The 24,565-nt window shown below is 37.0% G+C and overlaps 1 protein-coding gene across 3 annotated transcripts in view; it reads right to left on the bottom strand.

Moving 5' to 3' along the window:
• Positions 1–775: 775 nt before the first annotated feature.
• The window catches only part of glt1d1 (glycosyltransferase 1 domain containing 1), a 73,638-nt gene continuing 49,848 nt past the window's right edge, over positions 776–24,565 (bottom strand). Inside the window, exons 12-13 of one of the 3 annotated variants that reach the window (XM_048611247.1) lie at positions 17,270–17,396; positions 13,040–13,615 (exon numbers count right to left, since the gene is read on the bottom strand). In XM_048611247.1, the coding sequence (XP_048467204.1) occupies positions 13,572–13,615; positions 17,270–17,396 (171 nt within the window). In that variant the 3' untranslated portion in view covers positions 13,040–13,571. Of the gene's footprint in view, positions 3,222–13,035; positions 13,616–17,269; positions 17,397–24,565 lie in introns of those variants that run through there. The other 2 variants (XM_048611248.1, XM_048611249.1) reach the window with 2 other exon arrangements.

Below are 24,565 nucleotides of genomic sequence, written 5' to 3'. Positions count from 1 at the left end.
CTAAAAACAATCAAACTACTTCTCTATTATTGTGTGTTCAGTTTGGCGTATATTTTGTAATGGTGTAGAGAATTTAAAAGCTTTCACATACATGGAAGTAATAGTATCTTAAATTGACAGATAAATTATTAAGGAAAAGTTCTAAATAAATGAGTAAAAAGTTAAGTTGTGAATGTTTCTGGAAATTGAATGCAGCAGAAGAATATGCACATAACTTACATGATTTATAACTGGTCAAGTTCAGAATGCTATGACTCTGGTCATGCCAATATTGATCTATTACTAGTTCATTGATAAAGCTGGGTGTCCTTGAATCACCATTACGAACATGGTAACAGTTTCTAATAACCTCTGTAGGAAAACTTCGTGTGAGTTTGAAACTATGGCTTGACATAATTTATAGCATATATCATGGATTGTGCTATTCTTAGAACTGGGTCAACAATGTAACTACAACACTATGAAAGAGATACGCCATTTTGATGGGATTTAGAAATAAATGGCAAGTTCTCAATTTCTCCGAAGAGTAGGTCATTGACCGCGATGCGTTGTTTGAATTTCAGAGATTTATAGAATAATACAACACAGAATGTAGCCACTGATCAAGAGTTCTCATTCATTGAGAGAGAAAGTGGTCATTCTTATGCCACAGTCGTCACCAATAGTAACTCTGGAACAACACGTCAAGTTCAATTTTTTTTAAATTAAGCAATACTTCCAAAGCTTTTAGTTAAAGCACGGAAGATATACATATTTAAAAACTACAACTCTAATATAAAAATAAAAGCATATTATTTTATCTTATCTGGAAAACCAAATGCAAATTTGTATTGTGAAAGCCATCGTGTTTCAGTACACATTACATCTTTACATCCCCCTATTCAATCCTTAGCAAACAGAAATATTACAGTCTCTCAAGTTACTTTGTTGAACATGAACACTCAACACTCTATCCAGAATGGCTGGTAAGCCTTTTGCTAAAATGTGTATCAAAGAATCTAATCTTACCTTGTTACTTCAAATGTTTGACAAAGGCAACAGTTTGAATTACTTTTTTCTTCATCTAACGTAGAGAGCAAAAAAAGGAATAAGAGAGTTTTTCTACAATGCATACAGTAATGTTATGGGATCATTTCTGTATTTTGTAAAACATTTTAAAAATACTTCTACCATTCAAATGGCAGATATCATTAATGTTGAATTTCTGAATGCTAATAATGTAAGTTGAACATAAAATCAAGATTACATCAAGTCAGCTGTTCAATAAACAGCAGTTTACAAATTATATAAAAATGGTGTAAACATCAAGTGTTACCATCCAAATATTCTATCATGCAGAATGGCATTTTAGAATTAGCAATGTTATAATCAAATTACTGGAAAATTATTGTAGTTTTTTGATAATGAAAATCAACACAAAGACAAAAGGATGAGATAGTGGTCTCAATAAATGCAGAATTGAAGTGTATCCTACACTTTGAATGCAAAAACCATAGCCCACATGATTCCACATAATTTGGCTTTCAACTGCTCATACTAATACTGAGCTTCCAGGTTTATATGCAAGGTGAACACCAACATCTACTCTGGACCTCAAATATTTCAAATTTAACTTTGCGGATCTGTGCCATTTCAAATTTTGCAGCCAGATCTGAGCTGGAACTTATAAAGGTTCTTTTCAAGCCTGTTAATGCAATATGTTAACTTCTCAGCGTTGAAATACCATATGGTTAGGAAGTAGATCTGCAAGTGAATGATTGAAGGCTAGTAAAAGGGGCTAAATTTCAATTGATAAAGGTGTGTTTAAATAATTATTTTGAGGGCTTACTATTGCTTTTAAAGAGATCAGGCATGCTCAGAAATAACTGATGATTTTATTTACTATGATAATACTGAAACAATAAGAAATCAGATGTCTTGGCTGCGTGACTCACTTCAAGTAACATTCACAATAACAACATACTATTGAATTATAAGTATAAGGAAATTTAATTTGTGCAGTTATCAGAATAAACATGAACCATTAAGGAAGGAGGAGTAAGGGACAATTCATAGATGTCAAAAAAAAAGGCCTCAAGTGAACATTTTGATCACAAAACAGTTGCAAATACTGGACCAAAAATTCAACCTCTAGTTCAGTCAACAAATGTTAAGTGGATAAAATGTCAGTATTTTGGGTAAAACTGCTCTTCAGGCCCAGCTGTTTCTCTTTAAAAATGCTAACTGGCCAGTTGGTTTACAGTGTTTCCTGTCTGCATTCAATCTTTTTGCTCTTTCCAAATGTTAGAGTAGATTTTGACATGAGTACTAAAGTGAAATTCATAACCATAAACTAGAATGAGATTTACTGAAAGAAAATAAAGAGTTTAAGGGATGAACTTCATTATCAGAAGACTACTGCCAGATAATGCAACATTATGATTAGTAGTGATATGTTATTCAGTAGCTCACTAAATTAACAGCTTGTTTTAATCTAATTGTACTAATTGTTTTGATTTGATCAGCAGCAAAGCAGAATTTCATGCTGTCTTAACATAGTAGGATTATGGTCATCAAGACTGCATAAAAAAGTTTAATAATTGAATTTAAAAACAATGGGTTTTCTTTCCTCCTCCCTCTCATTAAACTAAGCAAACAGAAATTAATTGTTCAGCCACAAATTAATAACACTGATAATGGACTTCAAAAGTACAAAATCTGTTGCAATTGTTAGTTGAAGAAACCACAGAGCTGTGCAGACCACTGGAAAAATAAAACACTGTTAAAGCAAGCACCAGCAAGTTGAGACTTTCTTGACGTGCTTCATGTAAAAGAATATTCCACTGACATGGCTTCATTTAAAGTCAGGAATTACAGAAACAAGGGAAAAAAAGCAACAGTAGACAATTTAACACCAACAGGACACACAAGCTAAAGCTTAATCAAAATGACTTGACTGACAGTTAACACACAGGAAATGGTTTTATATTCCCTTTTAAAAGCCACTCTCAATCCCCATTCCATTTAAAAACACAACTCTTTTTATAAAATGTTCTAATCAATTATATCCAAGTTTCAAACTTGACTGTTGCTATCTAAAGCAGGTTTTCAATTAGCTTCTGATAAGTCTTCTTTTCTGTATCCCAGGAATGGTATTTCTCCACGTATTCTTTGGCTTTCACCACAATATTTTCTTTTAAATGAGTATCGGTGATCAATCTTTTTGATAATTCAATAAATTCCTAAAAGGAAACAAAACAATAAAATCAAAATTTCATTCACAATGCACTTCACAAACAGAGCTTATTAAAATATACCTGTAACAATTGAGTGGTGAAGCATTTCTTGCTCTATTCAAAAACTGAACAATTTTTCAAGCAGGTTTCTACTTTTATGATCCCAGCCTGTTATACTCCTGGATATGTCAGATCCCCCAGTGAAATCTGGTTTGATAAATCATTAAAAAAAAACTACATGTTGGTGAGTCACTGAAACAGTCATAAAAGGCAGCAGTGTTTCTGCACCAATTGAACAAAAGTTTATTAAACAAAAGAAGGGATCAATGTATCTGAAATGTATCTAAAGTAGAAAACAGTTATAAATATCTTAAAATACACAACAAAACAAAGTTTCAACCTATTTGCTATTCAATTCCACAGAAATTACACCCAATCTCTTAACTCCCTAGTGTTATACTTAACTGACTGCTGACAATTTGATAAGTCTTTTCCAAATCTGCCAACATTAAATTTTACTACAGCAGAGCATCTTAGCTTTCTCAATTTAAAGAACCCACAGATTTCCAATGAAAGTTTCCTGGTTTAGAAGTTTCACAGACTACCCTTCAGTTCAGGTGACTTATTTTTCCTGAACTGTTCTATACTCCTTTAAGGACAGGAAATTAAGCTTGCTGCAGACTTCAGTTGGGTCTCCTCCAGACCACCCTAAAAACTTTCAATCTCTAGCTCTTTTAAACTAAAATCCATTCTTGATTGTTCTGAACGGAAAACAACAAGCAAATAGCCTTCAACATTTGTTCACTGCTATAAACCAGACAGTATAAATAATTTTCCATTAAAAGATCACAGAAGTCTACAGCCACTTGCTTTCTGAACAATGCTAGATCATTGTACCAGGAGGATTCTGAACTTGGTTTTCAAAGGAAATACTTTGAAAAGTAACCAACACTCAAATGCCACTATTTTGAAATCCAAACACCAAAAATGATATATATATATATAATGTAGACATAAATTATACGTTTATCACACTATTCCTTTTCATGATTTACACTTTACTGATTTAAGATTATTGGTTTAGGTTGTTGCTCATTATTGGCTTACCCTGAAATTGACCAAAATTATAGAAATCGTAACTCTACGTGAAGGATGAGATTTCCTTCTTTTCTTCTAACTTCTCAATACTATTACTATAATATGCTAAAGAGACTAAATCTTTAGAGGAAAACTGTAAGCCCAAGGCAAGATTTATAATAATTATAAACTAAAGCATCAAAACAAGCAAGAGTCAGTTGGGTTTTCAACTCTATGAGAATTGAAAAATATTCACAGTAATTAAATATAAAGGGTGAGTAATGTACTACAAATGAATAGCTCTCCACTGGAACAGTCTTTCTAAATATTTTTAGAAGTGACATATTTACAGCTATAACTACCATACAATATTATGCTTTACTGAATTACTGAATATATGAAGGATGAAATGTATCTCTTTTAGTTTGTATGAACTTCATTAACTTTAGTGTAAACACACTAAAAGCACATATAGAAATTACACTAGGTACCTATGGGCACATTAATTAAAATATTACTACTGCAATGTATAAACAATGGGACTTATTTAAAATACAGTTAGGATCTATAAAGAGGAAAAAATACTGAAGGATGACTTCTTCAGGAAATACACTTTAACAGGTTACACAATCCAGATGTTATAATTTGCCTTTTCTCTTTACAGATGCTGATGACATGCTGTGAGTTTTCAGCCTTTTATTTTTCTTTCTCATTTGTAATTTTTTGTCTAATTGATACACCGTGTCTGTCATATCCATATGCTTTTCAATAACACAAGAGTAGCAAAGCTTTCTGTTCTGCTGCAAGCACTAGACACCTACTCCAATTGCCACTGACATTGGAATGGTCGCATGAAAAATAGATGAATTTTATTGATGAAATGCATACATGTCTAGTCAAATCTAATAGAACTCGTGTATTTTCCTGCTAAAGGTAAGTATTATTGAATATGGTCTGTATTCATTGAATCTATTAATCCATTCATAAAGAAATGATAATAATATTTGAATCATCTTTCTTTCTTTCGAAGATTCTATTCAATACCACTTTGAAGCATGGTACAGTCTTGTATAGGTTTCAAAAGATTAGTCTCCAAAGCCTGTATTTTTTCTATTTATTACCCAGAGAAAGATGAAGTGGCTTATATACTTTAGTAGCTTCATAACAGTCCATGACCAATAGCAAACATACCAACACTGTAACCTGTACCAGCTGCATTGCTGTTCAGGGTCAACTTTACAGAGAATATTTAAACAATCAATGGATGGCTCTGAAGCTGCCATTTTTATTTCCAAGCAATACATTCCTCTACATCTATGGTTTATCAATATTTCCTTACTTTAAAATGTCATATGTTAGAAAAGCTTTATAGCACAGCACACACATGCAGAAAACGAGAAGGCCAAGTATATGTCCTTGGAGAACTGCAGAAATGACGGTGGAGGATCATGTTAGTGGCAAGACATGATGGTGAATGTGTTCCAGAAAATGAGCTACATAGTGGAACTTGAAATAACTCCACAGAGGCTGGTATTCCATCACCAAGTCACCCTTTATTTACACATAGAGTCCTTGACACTGATCCAGCTTTCTCAGAGACAGCTCTCAGTGAACAGGATGTCTGACACTCCCTTTCTTATTTGTCAGCTGGGGCTCCCTGATTGGAGCAGATTAACAGCCCCAATCAGGGAAATCATATTCTAAGATGTCCACCCAGCTGATCTTGTTACAATCACTGCAGAACTGATTGGATAGACAAGACTTTTGATATATTGCCAATGGATCTGCCATCGCATTATTCATAAGATATTGGAGGAATTATACCTCCTGAAATGTTATCAATTAAACAAGTGCAGCAGATACTACAACTAACAAAATATATATTATATAATTATGGCCATTTGCTGAAAACAGGGCTGGTAATTTAATCTGCCAAGTTTGAACAAATGTATTGAAACCAGAATCTTTTTAATAAAATGGAATTCCTTCAAAATATATTGACAAAAGTGGTACAACAACAAGTTCCCAGGGTTTAAAAAAAAAGCAAATTCAATCTGCTGGCAAATGAAAAAAACATTTAAAAACTGACCATGTAATTTTTAAACATAAAAATAACTCAATATACAAATGATTATAATTTAACCATCTTTAGAACGGTATAAAGAATTACTATGACTATACCACTGAGTCACTAGATGGCAGAGTTATATAATTCTAAACATTTTTATGCCTGATACCCAAAAGATATATGGGAGCTTGGGCTGGATTTCATTTAATCTTTTTACTAAATTTGCAGTATATTCATGAATTCCTACCTTTATAGTGACGTGAAGTTTACAGGATTAGAGAAAAAAAGTTCACCTTCATTATAACCTCTTGCAGTAAAAATGAAGAATGTGAACTGAAATGCCAGTACAATTCAACAAAACAGTTTAATATTCCAATTAATTGGAATAGCTACAAAATAAGCTAAAATATAACATGTACTATTTTCAGCTATCAAATTTATTGAATGAGCATGTATTAGCCAAAATAATGTCATCATCTTAATACTGGTTACATGGGATAGAAATATACACAATGTATACTTGCAAGTGATAAGAAGATTCACACAGCTTATAAATCTGAATATTTTTCTGGTTTGTACATATAAGATTTTTAAAATTGAAAAATATCACTGGAGGTTTGTGGTACCAAAGCTAGCCATTTAGTTCACTGAATATGCACCACGTCCTTGTCTGAGTAATCCAAAATGAATCTCTCTGCTCCTTCACCACTTACATTGCATCTTACATTATTTTAAATATTTATCCATTTTTTCCTTAAGATGTAATAGCTACAGCCTTAACTGTTCCCTGTGATAGTACTTTCCAGCATCTGTTAATCCTGCTTAAAGGATTTTCTCTAACAGCACTTGCTTTCTCACAGTTCTGTATTGAAGATCTATGTTGCTGACACCCCAATTAGATGGAAGAAGCTTTCTCTATGGACTTTATTGAGGTCCTTCACAATTTTTAAAACCTTTGTTAAATCTCATCCCCACCAGTACAATTTACTGGTGGCATAGTGGTGTTATAATCCAATGGTCCAGGTTAATGCTCTGACAATATGATTTCCAACTTCTATCACGTCAGCCAGTGGAATTTAAATATAATTAACAAAATTTGGAATTGAAATCTAGCCGCAGTGATGGTAACCATGAAATTATTGTAAAATAAAACCATCTCAATAATAGCTTTTAGGAAAGGAAATCTATCATCTTGATCTGGTATGGCCTACATAAGACTCCAGACCAAACTCTGAGTCTTAACTAATTAGAGATGGCCAATAAATGCTGGCCTTACCAGTGATGAATGGATAAGAAAAATATTCCAGTTCTATAAAATAGCTTGATTCCCATTCTCAGCATCATCATTAATTTTGCAGCGTAGTAATATTCAATGGCAAAAGAACAGGAGGTTTTAGGTTTGTAAATCTTTAAAGAATTGTACAGTCTGAAGCATAGCTTTCATGGTACATGATAATTATCTCAATCTTTCAATATGCTGCTGCCTTTGAAATATTGCAGGCTGAGCTCCGTATTATAAATGAATATTTCCTGTCATGGTATCACAGTTTTTATGCAAACATTGCCTGTTCAAGCGCCTGGCAATTTTTGTTACATTAGGTTTTAAGTAAAAGCATTCAGTTCCTATGTAGCACAGGCTATTACTCACAAAACAATGCAGTACAGCTTTTACAACTGTTGCAACATTTTGCAAGTTCATCTACTCTGATGAGATCCCGTTATAATGCTGTCCACAGTTCATGATCACTTTATGGGTGACACTGTTTTATTTCATTGCAGGTGCCTCATACATATGCTTGATCCTGCCAGTCAGGGCCAATCTTGCATGAATCTCCCTACACTTTCCTTTATCATTATTTATAGAGTTAAAATTTGGGGTCCAAGACAGACTTGCATTATGTCAAGTTTCAGCTATCACAGACTATGTTCCAGAGAATGATTCGATTTCAGAGGGCAAATCAAACAATGAACCCTTAATCTACTCTTTTTTCTTCAAACATCAGCCATGCAATGTTTGGTGTGTTCAGGGAAACAAAAAATAACATATCCAGGTATATTTTAAAAAGTTAGAAAGATTTTGTTGTATTAGTGGAAATAGTTCAAAATCTTAAAATAAATTATCCTTGTTGCTTGACATTGCCAATGAGTCAACAAAATTATTCACTAAGAAATGGATAGATGTAATTTCATCTGTCTGCAATCTATTGGAGGAATGAACAGCTGTTTCCTTTTGAAAAGTTCCGTCATTTAAATGCAACACCTGTCCATCACAAAGAAATACATATGCAGAAAATCTGAGACAAAGAAAATGTAGGAGATGCACGACACATCCATTACCCTAAACATTTCAGCTGTACCCCTTGATAGATTGTCTCTTGTCTTTACAACATAGTTCCTTCAAGTCCACATTACAGAAAGATGCTAAGAAAGATAGGTAGGAATGCAGGTTATGTGGATGCCACAAGGACTTTACAACAGGATGTAGCTATGTTAACTGCGTGCAAACAAAAAATTGGCAGAACAACATTGGAAATGTGAGGTTGTCTACTTTGTGGTAAGAAAAAAAGCAGAATATTGTCTGAATGGAGGGTGCTACTACAGAGAGGGAACTGGGAGTCCTCGTATGGGAATCGCATGATTTTTAAAATCAAACTGTTTGCACATGTTATGACATAGCTCTTGGTCTCGTGGGATTTGAACCCAACTCTTCTTTCCCACAGGCAGGGATACAACCTCCGCCACAAGAGCCCTTATAATCACAAGTAGTTAGATTGTGGGTACAGCAAGCAATGAGGACAACAAATGGAATGTTGGCCTTTATTGCAAGGGGGGGGTGGGGTAATATGAAGTAGGGAAGTCTTGCTGCAACTATAAAGAGCAGTTGTGAGATCATACCTAGCACACTGTGTATAATTTGGGCCTCCTTTGTTAAGGAGGAATAGAATTATATTTGTGGCAGTTCAGAGAACATTTGTTAGAGTGATTCTAGGGTAAAGAGGCTATTTTCTGAGGAAAGATTTAGCTGTTTGATTGATTGATTTATTGTCATTTGTACTGAAGTACAGTGAAGGGCTTTGTTTACGAGCAGTACAGGCAGATCATAGTAAGTAAGATGTACAGATCAAAAAGACTTAGAGGCATACAGGTTACATTGCACAGGGCATGCGCTAGGCGAAATCAATGTTAGCAAGATCAGCATTATTTGAGGCTAGACAGACCATTCATCAGTTTAATAACAGCTGGGAAGAAGCTGTTCCTGAACCTGCTGGTGTGTGGGGTCAGGCTTCTATATCTTCTGCCTGATGGAAGAGGTTGTACAAGATCATTACTGGGATGCAATGGGTCTTTGATGATGTTGGCAGCCTTTCCATGGCAGCAAGCTGTGTAAATAGAGTCCATAGATGGAAGCTTGGCTTCCATGATGGTCTGGGCTGTGTACACACCTTCTGTAGTTTCTTACAATCCTTGGCAGAGCAGTTGACATTCTAGGCAGTTATGCACCCATACTGTATGCTCTCAATTATGCGTCTGTAGAAGTTGGTGAGGGACTTTGTGGACATGCCAAATTTCCTGAGCTACTTGAAGAAGAGGCGTTGGTGTGCCTTCTTGACTGTCGCATCTATTTGTGATGTCCAGGCCAGGTTGTTGTTTTGGGCTAATACTCATTGGAGTTTAAAATACTGAAAAGATGCTCTTATTCAAACATATAAGATTCTGAGGGGGCTTGGTTGGATGGATGTTGAAAGGATGCTTCCCAAGAGGTAATTCAGAATTAAGGGACACAACCTCAAAGTAAGGGGCCTCCTGAAAGGGCAAGGAATTGTAATTGCTTCTCTCAGAGGGTTGTTACGGTTTGAAATTTACAACCCCAGAGAGCAGTGGGGCCAGTGATTACATTCAAAGTTGATTCAGGTCTTTGAACGACAAGGCTGTCAAAGGTTATGGATGGGATGGCAGCAGTGGATAGTGCAGGTAAAACTACAACAGATCAGCCACAATCTTATTGAATGGTGGGATGGGCACCAAGGACTAAATGGTCTACTCCTGCTTATATTTCTATTGTTCTTAAGAATCGGGTCGAAAGCTGAGTAAATTCATCATTTTTCAAGGTGGAAGGAAAAAGGGTGATGGGTTGGCAAACACCCATGTTCATTAGTTATATTGCAGCTTATTATTGAGGCTCTAAGCTATTACCTCTTTCTTGATCAACCACACAACTTGCCTCATGTTCAAACACTGGTGTCTGCAGATCAAATGCTGTACATGAAGCACTTGATACTAAGATTCATAAAGCACCAAGAATGTGTTAATGATTGATATTTATTTTACGTGCACTGTAACACAGTGCTCTTATTGCATTTTTGTTTAAAATGATATATCTCTTAAAAATTACCCAAAAAATCTATTTTGGACACATTACAAGAACAATATTTCTGCTGCTTTAGATGAAAATACATTGGGAGTGATTTGTAATGGCTCCTTTAGCTGCTGAACAGACTCTCAGGTGGTAAAGAAGGAATTTTAAACTGACAGTTTAGTTTGTGTTCAGTGCAAAAGTTCATTTTGATAAAGGATTGAAACATGCACTAAGAATGACTGTCTGGAGAATGATCAAGGAAGTACTGTCACTTAAATTGCTGGACGGCCCTCATTAACAAGGCTGTGCTGTGTTTTGGTGGATAGCACATGACCCAACACCATCTCCTAACAGCAAGCCGTTGTTTAGAAATAAACAAGCTGTTGCTGAGAGTTATGAGCACTATTTGAAAATAAATCCCTTTAAACTGTTCACTTGAAGAGCTCTTGTGCGGTGGTAATGCCAAAACCTCTGGACCAATATGCTCCAGAGATGTGTCACATCATGACAGAGCAGATTCATTTCAAAAAATCTACACCGTTGTCTTGCTACAGGATATTTGAAAAGGATTTTTGAAATGCAGGAGATTTTCTAAAGACAATTTTTTACGACTTCAATGTTATTGACATTTATTCTGGAAATTCTCTAAGGACTTGATCTAAGAAGTACTCTGCTGCTCTATCTTATTAGTGACCTTATAGATCACCAGGAGGAAGGGAATGCCCTGTCAGGACTGTTTGCTAGGTTTGCAGAATGAATGGGAGGATGAAGTGAGAACAGTCAGAGCAGTATCAGCTGCTACAAGAGAGGGACAAAAAGAGAAGTTGCTGGAAAAGCTCAGCAGGTCTGGCAGCACCTGTGAAGAAACAAATCAGAGTTAACATTTCGGGTGCAGTGACCCTTCCTCAGAACTGGAGGAAGGGTCACTGGACCTGAAACGTTAGCTCTGATTTTTTTTTCTTCACAGATGCTGCCAGACTTGCTGAGCTTTTCCAGCAACTTCTGTTTTTGTTCCTGATTTACAGCATCTGCAGTTCTTTTGGTTTTTACAAGAGAGAGACACTTGGGCAAAGTACACCTCTTAGGGCAGCATGGTGGCTCAGTGGTTAGCACTGCTGCCTCACAGTGCCAGGGACCTGGGTTTGATTCCAACCTTGGGTGGGGGTTTGTGTGGAGTTTGCATATTCTCCGTGTCTGCGTGGGTTTCCTCCGGGTACTCCAGTTTCCTCCCACAGTCCAAAGATGTGTAGGTTAGGTGCTAAATTGCATAAGGTGTCCAGGGATGTGCCAGCTAGGAATACAGGGTTACAGGGATGGGCAATGACTGGGTGGGATGCTCTACAGAGGGTCGGTGTGGACTCATTGGGCCCGCTTCCATACCATAGGGATTGTATGATTCCTCAGCTAACACACATCATTCATCTACCAGGACGTCCAGTCCCATGCCTGAGAACTTGCATGCTTTTTCCTTCAATTGGCAAGCCAGTCTGAATCCTGCTGCTGCGTGTCAGTGAGTTCACTCCACATCTTGGTGGAAGTGCGTGCATGGAGTCTGCCTATACCACTCTGCAAGAATTGCTTCTAAGGAGTGCTTAAATGCTGCAGATGTCTGTTTCTGCATCTCCAGCCAAGTTCACATTATCAGCAGTTAGGACCACAACTGCATTCTAAAACTAGATATTCTACTAAACAAGTTATTTTAGCACAGTACCTATTTTCAGCAATTTATCAGCCTGTCACAAAACTCCCTGATACCTCTTTAAAGAAAAAAATTGGCTGGGAAATACAGGAAAATTTGTCTTTCTTGTTGTCTTAACTGCTTTCATGTAGCTCTATTAACTGTCAACATTTGGAAAGTTTTCAGAATTCTACTATGCTTAAAATTTATCATAATTATGCACAAGGGATTTGAAAGGACATTGTACATTAAAGAAGATCTTGTACAATATCAAGATGTGGACATCTATTAAAATATAAAATGCATTTATTGTTTTCAAATATGTGGATTGCTGACTGAAAACATAATTAATTGTACGGACAACTATAGACTTAGAAATGACAGTCCCAGAATTTTTGCTAAGGGGCAATAAGTAAGTGTACTCAATTGTTAACCACAGAAAATGTTAAAGCTTCTTTAAATACTGCTAACACTTTTACTACTCATTGACAGTTAGTGGGCAGAAAATTTAATTTCCCTTCTCCCTGAGCTTGATTTGCACAATTAAGATAAATGCAAGTTTATCTGTTTAGTCTTTACATTTCTCCAGGCAGGCACTATGTGCCCCATCTGTATCTCATAACAATAACCAATCAATCCATTAGAGTTTCTTAATTTTATTCCATTTAATACATCAAAGCTCATTATTTGATATACATTGGGTAAAATTAAACAGATGCTGTCATTAAATTATCATTTTACCAACAACTGCAGATCAGTTCCTTTGTGACATTGGCTGCTGTAACATAAGCCAAAGACTCACACTGAAAACTAGCATTGTATTTTTCATTTTTCCAAAATAACAACATTGCACCATCTACCTGCTGTCTGTGAAGTGCTGGCTGGCTGCAAGCTTAATCAATGAAATGGGGACTAACTGGGAAATAGGCAGTGCTGTTAGAGTTTTACTTCCATTTCAATAAAAAAACCTCTAAAACCAATGGTGAATTTTAAGCAAGACTTGGAAGAGTTCAGGTACACAGATTTACGTTAGTGCAATGCATATTAATAACTAATAATAGGTATCTCAGAGATGGAATGTAAAATTTCATTTTTAAAAATTTCTTTCATGTAGTGTAATTTCTTGCTCATTCCAGAGTGGTTTTTGAGGCCTCTTGAACGGCCAATTAGAGTCATCTACTTTTCTATGCAGTCACATGTAGACCAGCTAAAGGTAGCAACTGAAAATAACAATTACAATAATCAATGCCAGTAATCACGCTAGCTTTATATTCCAGACTTATTACTTGAAGTCATTTGTGGTGGAATTCAAACTCTCAGCATTAGCCTAGGCCTCTGGATTACTCAACAAAGGACATTACTACTATACCACAAACGCCCAACCCTCCCAACCACACGCTCTCAATCTCAGTTCCATAAACTTTCTTTAACTTTTCGTTTTTGCACAAACCTGTTTCAATTGAGAGCGGCAATGATTAGAGGTTTTGTGCTCATATACGGTAAATCGATTCAATTGTACGGTAAAATTGATTCAACCTTTAGGCAATTCTGGGTAACGTCTTCAGCACTGTTTTCAAGTCTACAGTTGAAATGAAAAGCTGGTATGCTGATGTTGATATGGCCATATATACTGAAATGATTAATTCTCAGGGACTAATGGGGCAATATAAAATGTCTGGCAGCCAGTCACAGCTTGTGGCATTATTCAGAGTAGCAACAGAACTTTTTTTTAAAAACTGCCAGTCATTATTCATAGCCAAAATATTCTCAAAGAATTGGGGGAGGGGTAGGGCATTGTGGGAAAAAAAGGTAAGGTGGAGATCTTGCTTGTTTTAACAGCAGCATCTCATTTGAATGTTTGAGCTTGTTTTGTGTCCAGCAGCTAGCCAAATTGAGAGGGTAATAGGTCCACATAGTCAGACTTTGTGTTCAAGGTTGCAGCCAGACATGGGATAGGAAAGAGATGGTGGAGTGAGGTGGAAAACCTCATTAGATCGTGGGGTGGGGAGGAGGAGTCATTGAATAATGAGGTGGGAATGAGGGAAAAGACATTAGCTCTTAGTCGTAGGAAGGAAGACAGATTGTAGCGAGTTTACTTGTGAGGTCCAGGGTGAGAAATAATCCTGCTGCTCATGATCCACAAGCAATCCTGGAAAAGCACACCCCTGCTGCAGCTGACTGTTCTAGTTACCTGTCAGGTTCTGGAGCTTGAGGAACCTATGCCGTCAACTGATGAATCCAAATGGCTGCTAAAACCTGGGCCAGGCAAGCTCATTAATATGTTCTAATTTCAGATGCACCTTTCTACTCAATAATACAGATGTATTATTATCAGAAGAAAGTAGCAGCTCAGGCAAAAAAGAAAGCCCCCCACTGCTTTCACTGAATACCTTGGAGATGGGTAATGAATACGGCCTCACCAATGTCACCCACACTCCAAGAACAAAGAAAAACACTAAGTGTAAAGTAGAACTGTGTGTCAGTATGGACAATTATTCTTTGATGCAAACTAACCCTTCTATGCTAGATGTCGATTATGCTAAATTGTAGACATTTAAGTGTGTGACTTTAGATTATTATCATGAATCGATACTCCATATAAATAAACTTTTCATTTCACCAGAATTTCAACATCCTGAAATTAAACTTTTAACAGTAAATTAGTATTATAATTATACACCTATGCTGAGCTAGACATTTCTTCATTTTTTCTTTAGAAACTGGTCACTGAGTCCTACAGTTAGAGAGATGTACAGACCCTTCGATCCAACTTGTCCATGCCAACCAGATATCCTCAATTAATCTAGTCCCATTTGTCAGCATTTAGCCCATATCCCTCTAAACCCTTCCTATTCATGTATCCATCCTGATGCTTTTTAAATATTGTAATTGTACCAGCCTCCACCACTTCCTCTGGTAGCTCCTTCCATACACGCAACACCCTCTGTGTGAAAAAGTTGCATCTTAGGTCCCTTTTAAATCTTTCCCCTCTCACCTTAAACCTATGCCCTCTTGTTTGGACTCCCCTAACCTAGGAAAAAGGCCTTGACTATTCACCATTTCCACACCCCTCATGATTTGTAATTCTCTATAAGGTCACCCCTCAGCCTCCAATGCTCCAGGGAAAATAGCCTTAGCCTATTCAGCCTTTTCCTACTTTTGTATGTAGTAGACTGCAGTGGGTCAAGAAAGCAGTTCACTACCACATTCTCATGGGCAATTAGGATTGGAAATAAATGCTGGCCTAGCCAGCACCAGTATCTTCTTCTTGCATACAACATATTGGTTTTATAAATCCAAGTCAGACAGCAAATTCACAGCATTTTATTTTTGGGTGGATTGCCTTGAATCCCCATGTAAATTTTCACTGGTCAATTCATTCATGATTGACCGGCAATGACGACATCCCATGAATTAATTTTAAAGTTTTACCTCATTTGCTCCAGCCAAACCGCTTGAGTAAAAATAATTTCAAAAATGACAATTGAGCAAATGATACCATGAAGTTTGTCAGGAATAGAAGAATTTGCTGACAGATTCCATATTGTCCACTAGAAATGAATCAGAATGAACAGAAGACAAGAAAAATTTGATTGTGAGATGTTGAAAATCTTTTAAACATGTAGAACTATTTTAATAAAAATGTATTAATAAAAGTATGTGCAACCAATGGGACCACAGGAAAGCTATTCGCCCAAGAAGGGAATGGCGCTGGAAAACTATGCACCAAACAGGGAGACGAGACTTCATAAAAAAATTTTCATCCACAATCGTGATGGTATCTAGCAACCATGTGCAAGAGACGAGGCAGAAATGGGTGCACCCGTCTTCAGCCAAATTTTTTCTGTGGTGACTACCATTATAGCTGCCAGTGTCTAGCAAATTTGGCTCACTTCATGGAGTGACTGAATGACAGCAAAGGCAATGGGTCCTGACAATATTCCTAATCTATTAGTCAAGACCTCTGTACAAGAGCTAGTCGTTCTCTTTAAGTCATATATGACACTGGCATCTACCAATCAACATACAAGATTGTTAGGGTACTACCTATTTAAAACCAGATAATTGTAATCCACATACTGTCCAATTATCCTCCTTTCAATCATCAGTAGAGTGGTAGAAGGATTCATCAATAGTGCCACTAAATTAAATCCTATTTACAAATAATCTGCTTATAGTTTGAGTTGTATTTTATCAGTCAGCTCTAAAATCCACTTTATATTTGATCCTAAGATGGAATCAGCAACTAAATACCAGTGGAAGAGGTATGACGGGCTGACATAAAGACTTGAGTTCAAAGGAGTACAGGACCAAGTAGCCCTAGCAAATTGAGCGTTGAGGGAAAAATCCTACAGCGGCTGGAGGGAGGTGTTTCTGATAGCTTTGATGGCAATCATCACATAATTGTGTGATGTCCTCACGTTGCCTTGATTTATTTGTCTTGAGTTGTTTTATTGATGACTTTCCCTCTGCATTCATTTCAGTTGTAGCATTGGTTGTTGATGGATCTGTCATGTCATCTCTGCTTGCATATCTTAATGTAGCAGCCCATGACAGTTCACATTTGGATATAATCCAGGCTCGGCTTGACAAGTGGCAAATAGAATTTGTCCCACATATTTCAGCAGATTCGTACTGCCAACAAAGATAAAAAAGCCCAACCATCTCACCCCGATTTTGAACAGCATTGTTACTGCTAAGTATTCCAATGACATCATCTTTCATAATCACCAAACAGAACCAAACACATATTGCCATCACTGTAACAACTGTGCAGAAGCTAGGAAATTTGTGAAGAATAACTCAATTGCTAATCATTCAAAGCATCTTCACAATATTCAAGATTTACAACAGGAGTCTGTTGGAAAACATACCTTTGGCTGGGTCGATGCAGTAACAAATACGCTCAAGAAAGTTGCTAACAAACTGGACAGAGTAGTTCTCATGATCGAAACACCTGACAATGGACTCAATCTCCACACCTACATCAGTGGACTGAACCTGCAGCATATGTAGTTCGGCAAAAAAAGATCATCAACCTGAATTGTAGTTCAGTTTCTCTCACTACAAATGCTCTCAGATCTGCTAAATATTTAGAACATTTTCTGTTTTTATTTGAAATATCTAGCATCTGTTGTATTCTGCTTTCATTCTAACAAATTTCATTTCCAGGTCTTCTGTTATCTCATTTCCTTATCTCATGATGAAACTCTCCTCCACAGTCTTGCAAATGAAGCTCCAGCTAGAAACAACACACATTTGCACTCTGTCTTCACATCCTTGTTTTTGTTTTCCACTGAATGATGCCTTTTAACTGTTTGGCTTGGTACATCCTGGCAATGCATAGCTTTGGGTTTCTTCTTTGCGATTTGGTATGTTTCATTTATAAATCAAGCATATTCATTAATAAGAAACAGGCAAGTAAATAGCAGCAAAGGAACAGCAAATTTATACAGAAAGTAATAAATGTGTCACGTGTCCTAAGCTAAAGCTCAATCTAAAACTGGACTGTAAATGTCCCTCACATTAGGTTTTATTACAGGAGCTAGCACAATTTGTTATCATTTATATTCCAAAGAGGAGTAGTTAAGTTTCACATATTACTGTGAAACTCTGTACTTGTTACTGTTTACATAGCCATGTACAATTAAGAAGTCCTCTGTGCAATGTTTGGCACATTCTATAGGGTACAATTCTATTTCGCAAAAGCACCAATAATTCAACATTAATTGGGAATCTCATACAGAGAATCCATAAGGACTCCTAAAATTTGGAGTAAAATTGTCCGGCTGACATTTTTTGTTATGCATCTAATTCATAACTTACATGAATTGGGATCATTTGATGCTGAAAGTACCCAAAAAAAGTGAAGAAACATCCTGCTCTGCAACCAACTCAGTGTCTTTCAAAACATCAACATTTATTGCAAGTCAGGCTTCTAATGTTATTATGAAGTTATAAAAAAAGCCTTGAGGAAGGTTTTACTCTTCAATTGCTAAAAATAGACTCTAGACATCTGTTGAGCTCTGATTTTATTATTGTATTTAAAATATTATTAGTATTAAACCTCTTAAAATGACAGGACTGAAATTCATAACCTCATAATTAGAATTATTACTACGTGGAGTACACAGTATCTGTCGGAATTCGCCACATAGAAAAATCATATGTTTAATTCACAACAAATAATTTTCAGCCTATTACCTTTAAATAAAGTTTTGAAATTGTAGGTTAATGAAAAAGATTACCATTTAAAGCACTGATCAGAAAAATAAATTTGATTCATCAAGCTCCTCACTGATATCTAAAATCGTATCCACAAACAACATTTTGGTCAATTGGTAGACAGACCTAATCAAACACCACAATCAAGAAATCAGATCTAACTTCTGCATTACTGCTACATCCAGTTGTAAATGGTGGCAGACAAGTAAATAACTAACAGGATGAGGAAGCTCCTCTATTATCCCCATTTTTGATAAGGCTGAAGCACTTGCAACCAACATCATGCAGAAGTCCCAAATGGATGATCCATCACAGCCTCCTCCTGAGCATCACAGATGCCAATCTTCAGCCAATTCAATTAAATGGTTGAATGCTCTGGACACTAATGGCTATAGTTCCTGACAACATTCTGGCAACAGTTCTAAACATTTACATAGAAAATAATGCATATGTTGGCCATTCAGTCCTTCTAGCCTGCTCTTTCATTCAATATGATTATAGCTGATCATCCAACTCAGTATTCCGTTCCCACTTTATCCCCATATTCTTTAATCCCTTTAGTCCTAAGAACTATATCTAACACTTTCTTGAAAACATTCAAAGTTTTGACCTCAACTGCTTTCTGTTGCAGAGAATTCCACAGCTCACTACACTCTGGGTGAAGAAATTTCTCCTCCTCTTTGTCTTAAATGGTCTACCCCATATTCTGAGACTGAGACCCCTGTTCTGGATTCCCTGGTCAGCAGGAATATCCTTCCTGCATTTATCCTGTCTAGTCCTGTTAGAATTATAAAGGTGTCTATAACATCTTCCCTCATTCTTCTAAACTCCAGTGAATATAGTCGTATCTGTTCCAGTTTCCCTTCATATGTCAGTCCTGCTATCCCAGGACTTGTGCTCAAGAAACCTGTCGTGCCCGTAGCCAAACTGATCCAGTATACTACAAACACTAATGTCTACTAGTCAATGTGAAAAACAGCCCAGATATGACCTATCCACAAAAAGCAAGACAAATTCCTTCTGGTCTAATTACCATTCCATCAGCCTCCTCTTAATTAAGTGATGGAAGGTGTCATCGACAGAGTTATCAAGTGACACTTATACAGAAATAAACTTTCTCATTGTTTCTCAGTTTGCTTTCTGTCAGGGCCACTCCTGACCTCATTACAGCCTTGGTCCAAACACAGAAGAAAAAAAAGTTGAACTCAAGACACAGGTGACAATGACTGCTCTTGACACAATATAACATTCCACCCACTGTGACAGCAAAGAGTCTCTGTACAACTTAAATCAGTGGCAATGGGGGAAAAGTTTCCACTGGATGGAGTGATACCTAGCACAACGGAAAATGGTTGTGGGGTTGTTGAAGGCCATTCATCCAGGATATCACTGCAGGAGTTCCTCAGGATAGTGTCTTTGGCCCAACCATTTTGACGAGCTTAATCAATTACCTTCCCTCCAACATGAGGTTAGAAATGGAAAGATTCATGATTCAACAGTATAATGTTAGTACCATTCACAATGCTTGAGCTCCTACAGTAGTCTAGGCCCATTTGCAGCGTGATCTGGGCAACATTCAGGTAGAACTGATAAGTGGCAAGTAACATCTGTGCCACACAAATGCCCGGCAGTGATCAGATCCAAAAAGAGAGAATTGAACCACCTCTCCTTGATTTCCAATGGTATTACCATCGCTGAATCCCCTATTATTAACATCATGGAGGTTACTATTAAAATGGACCAGCTATATAAATACTATGCTTACAATAGCAGGTCAAAAACAAGGAACTCTGAGGCAACTGACACATTTCCTGACTCTCAAAACCTATCCACCATTTACAAGACACAAGTAAGGACAGCGATGGAAATATACTCCGCTTGCCTGAATGAATCAACTCCAACAACACTCAAGAAGCTCAACACCATCCAAACGGCTTGTTTGAACAGCACTCAATCTACAAACCTAAACATTCACTCCCTCCATCTCAGACATAATGGCAGTAACAGATTAAATATTTAAGATGTATTAAAGCAACTCAGATAAGTTCCTTTGACAGCACCTTTTAAAATTGGTGACTTCTACCACCTAGAAGGAAAGGTGCAGCAGACATATATGCGAACAACACTGCCTACAAGTTCCTGTCCAAGCCACACACCATCCTGACTCAGAACTATAGCACTGCCATTGGCTTGAAAATCCTAAAACTTCCTTCCTGACAACGTTGTGGGATGACCTGTGCTACTGTGGATAAAGAAGGCAGCACACCACCAACTTTGCAAGAGTAATTAGTAATAAGTACTAAACGCTGGACCTGCCAGTGATGCCCACAACTCACGGAAGACTTGGAAAACTGAATGTAATAAGACATATGAAGAAAGAATAAGAAACAGCAGAATTAGTGTCTACCGCATTTTAACAAAAGAATAAAGAAATTTGCAGTCAGATTATGAGTTGACAGTCTGAACTGGCAATGCATTAGCAAAAATGGGCCCCAGATTTGGTGAGGAACATTTGTTGCATCCAAAACTCCTAGCTAGAAAATACAATTACCAGAACTTTTGGAAAGGGTTAATCTATGCTGTGTTCAGGAACCCTTATAAAACTGTGGAGAACAGTGATCTTATTCAGCCTTTCACTGCTGCAGTTAGGGCAGAAGACTGAGTGAAATTTCATGGAAATTCAGGACCTGATTGTTAATTGAGATTAAGTTTAAGTAACATCAGTTTTATTAAATCTTATTCACTTGCTAGACGGAACCTATTTCACAAATAAAAAAATAAGCATTTTCTGTCTGCAGCATTCCTCTATTTAAAATAAGTTAACAACCCCCTAAATTTCTATGCAACAGTTAAAAAAGCACTACAATATACTGGCATTTGCAAAAATTCTAAACATGAAAGAACTGAAATCTGTAAGTTTGAATCTGGAAAAAGGTTTAGTTGAGGTCAGAGCAAAGCAGATAGGTTAAACTAGTTTTCTGAACCTGACAATTGATTATAATAACTTCTGCAACCATTTGTTATGTAACAAATTAATTGTAACATTACTGTATCATTTCCAGTTTGTGTGAAGATATTTTTCAATAATATGTGAGAGAGTAACAATCTGTAATAAGGCAGTGTTAGATTCTTGGCACCACATTTTAAGACAGTGCTTCTTAAATTTTTTTCCTACTGTGTCCCCACATCATAGCTTCCAAATGACCACGTCCCCTCAAATGAGACCTGTAAGAGTGGGGACAGCAGGCTGAGAGAATATATAACTGTTAGGGTCAAAGCTTCATCGTGGCAATTGCTGCATCAAAGTTCAGGACCCCAACATTTCAGCTTGTGACATCACTTGGGGTCCTGCCCCACTCCCCACTTTGGAAAGCTCTCTTTTAGGAAGATTGTGAGGACTTCATGAAGAATGCAGAAAAGATTTCAGTGAATGGCTCCAAGGGTGAGGGATTTCAGCTGCATGGACAGCTTGGAGAACTGGGATTGTTCTCATTGCAGAACAAAAGGTTGGGAGAAAATTTGACTGGAGTGTTCAAAATCATGAGCGGTCTAAACAGAATAGGTAATTCACCAGAGGGATGTGGGCATCGCTGGCTGACCCAGCATTCATTGCCCATCCCTAACTGCTCTTAAACTCCCATTGGTAGAAAGGTCGCGAACTAGAAGTCACAGGTTTCAAGTGATTGACAAAAGAATCAAAAGGTGACATCAAGAAAATTTTTTCTTACGCAGAGTAGTTTTGAGTAACTGATAGTGTGGTAAAGGCAGAATCAATTATGGATTTTAAAAGGTAACTGGATAGGCACCTGAAGATAAATTGTAGGGATACAGGCAGGACAAAAGGCAGTGAAGTGGAATTACATAAACTGCTCTTATAGAGAGCCACCATGGGCTTGATGGACTGAATGGCTTTCTTCTGTGCTGTAACTATTCTATAATTTGATACTTTTGTACAACAGCAATATGGGGAAGTACAAAATATTTCTCAGCACATTTAAACCAAGTGGCTTTTACCTTACAGTATTTAACAGACCGCTTCACACAATTCAACATGAAAGCCAAGGTTAACTGAGAAGACGCTGATCATTTGTAATAAATTCATACCACAGAAAAATCGGAAAATGATCAGCATATCCACTAAACAATTTACAGAAGAACTGAGTGACCTCTGCATTTGTACTAACAATAATAAACTTTATTTTGCCAAACCTCTGTATGACAAACATTCCTGACCACAAAATACAGTTTAACAAATAATTTAGTTAACAATTGTACAAGGCAAGTTTGCAATAAAGAAAGCATTCCACCCTTTCATAATGTAAATCCTCCTGTGTCTTGAAATGTTCTCCACAGATGTTGCCAGATCTGCTGAGTTCCTCCAGCAATTTCTGTTTGTGTTTCAGATTTCTTTATTTAATTATATAAATCCTCCCGCTTTCTGCTTGGTGTCCAGTTGTTTCTTTAAAAAGTTGTGCTGTCCTTAGCCACTCTTTTTGACAACTGATCTATTGTTAATCATGTTCCAAATAAAGAGTGATGCCCGCCTCCATTTAATTCTGCATCTCCTTGTGCTGCTGCCCTGACATATCTTATTATTCTGAGCTTACTTTTTCTATCCCACTGAGAAACTTTATTCTTCTAAAGAGCCCTTCAAATCCTTTTGCAAGGTCAAAGAAAAGCAGAATTATCAAGACTCCTTTGTCCCATTTTCTTCACGACAGAAGTAAAAACATACTTGACCTTCATGTAACTCTCACAATTATAAAATGTGGTAGATAAAAGTAGGTTGAAATAGAAGAACAAGATTAATTCTGCTTAGAAATTTATTTAGGAACTAGATAAGTGGGGTAAAATGTTGCTCTTTCAGATCTGGGACTAATTGGATATTTTTTTTCCAAGAGCCTCCTTTTGCACTGTACAATTCTGCTCTGAGTTCAAATTCAGCCTAGTTTGACTGGATGATTACTTAGTTTCACACTTTGTTATATTTTAAATTAACTACGGCTTCTCCAATCTAATATTATCTGATCTCTTTTGTGCAACTGGAAGATACTAGTGTAGGTTAGCCAGGATTACGTGATCAAAAAGAATATAAACTTCTCCAAAGGCTGACATTTCTGAGGAAATGCAACATGGTTGGAGATACTCCCTTTCAGATACTCTAATAATTCAAAGGTCCATATGTCCATTCTACTGATTCAGGTGATCACTAAAAATCCCGTTATGCTATTCAGAGAAGACCAAAATATTCTCCAGTGAATCAATCAAAAACGATGTGGAGGAGCTGGTGTTGGACTGGGTGGACAAGGTCTAAAATCACATGACACCAGGTTATAGTCCAGCAGGTTTATTTGAAGATACAAGCTTTCGGAGTCTTGCTCCTTCTTCAGTTGTCAGTGAGAGAGGTGGCATCAGACAGAATTTATAAGCAAAAGGTCAAAGGGTTGTAAAACTAACGCAAATGTGTTGAACAAACCTAAGTTGGTGGTTAGAGATAACAGTGTGGAACTGGAGGAACACAGCAGGCCAGGCAGCACCAGGGGAGTAGGAAAGTTGACGTATCGGGTCGGGATGTTTCTGAAGAAGGGTCCTGACTCGAAACGTCAACTTTCCTACTCCCCTGATGCTGCCTGGCCTGTGTCCCTCCAGCTCTGCACTGTGTTATCTCTGACTCCAGCATCGGCGGTTCTTACTATCTCTGAGTAAGTCAGTGGTTAAATCTTTAATCAGTTAGAAAAGGGTTATTATGCAAATCCCAGAATTTTTTTCAAATCACTGCCCCAAGATAACTAAAGGTTTTATCAGTTCCTTCAGTATACCCCAGGGGTGACATCCCAGGTCAGACAATGCATTTTAGGTGTGAGGCCTTGTTTAGAATCTGGCTGTGTATCAACTTGGAGCCAGACTTGTTTTATTTCCAAAGCAGGAATTTATAAAATGCCACA

The sequence above is a fragment of the Rhincodon typus genome, chromosome 24 (assembly GCF_021869965.1).
Source record: "Rhincodon typus isolate 14 chromosome 24, sRhiTyp1.1, whole genome shotgun sequence".
NCBI classification, from domain to species: domain Eukaryota; kingdom Metazoa; phylum Chordata; class Chondrichthyes; order Orectolobiformes; family Rhincodontidae; genus Rhincodon; species Rhincodon typus.
Note: the sequence above shows the minus strand (reverse complement) of the source record. Positions and strands in the feature narration are given on the sequence as shown.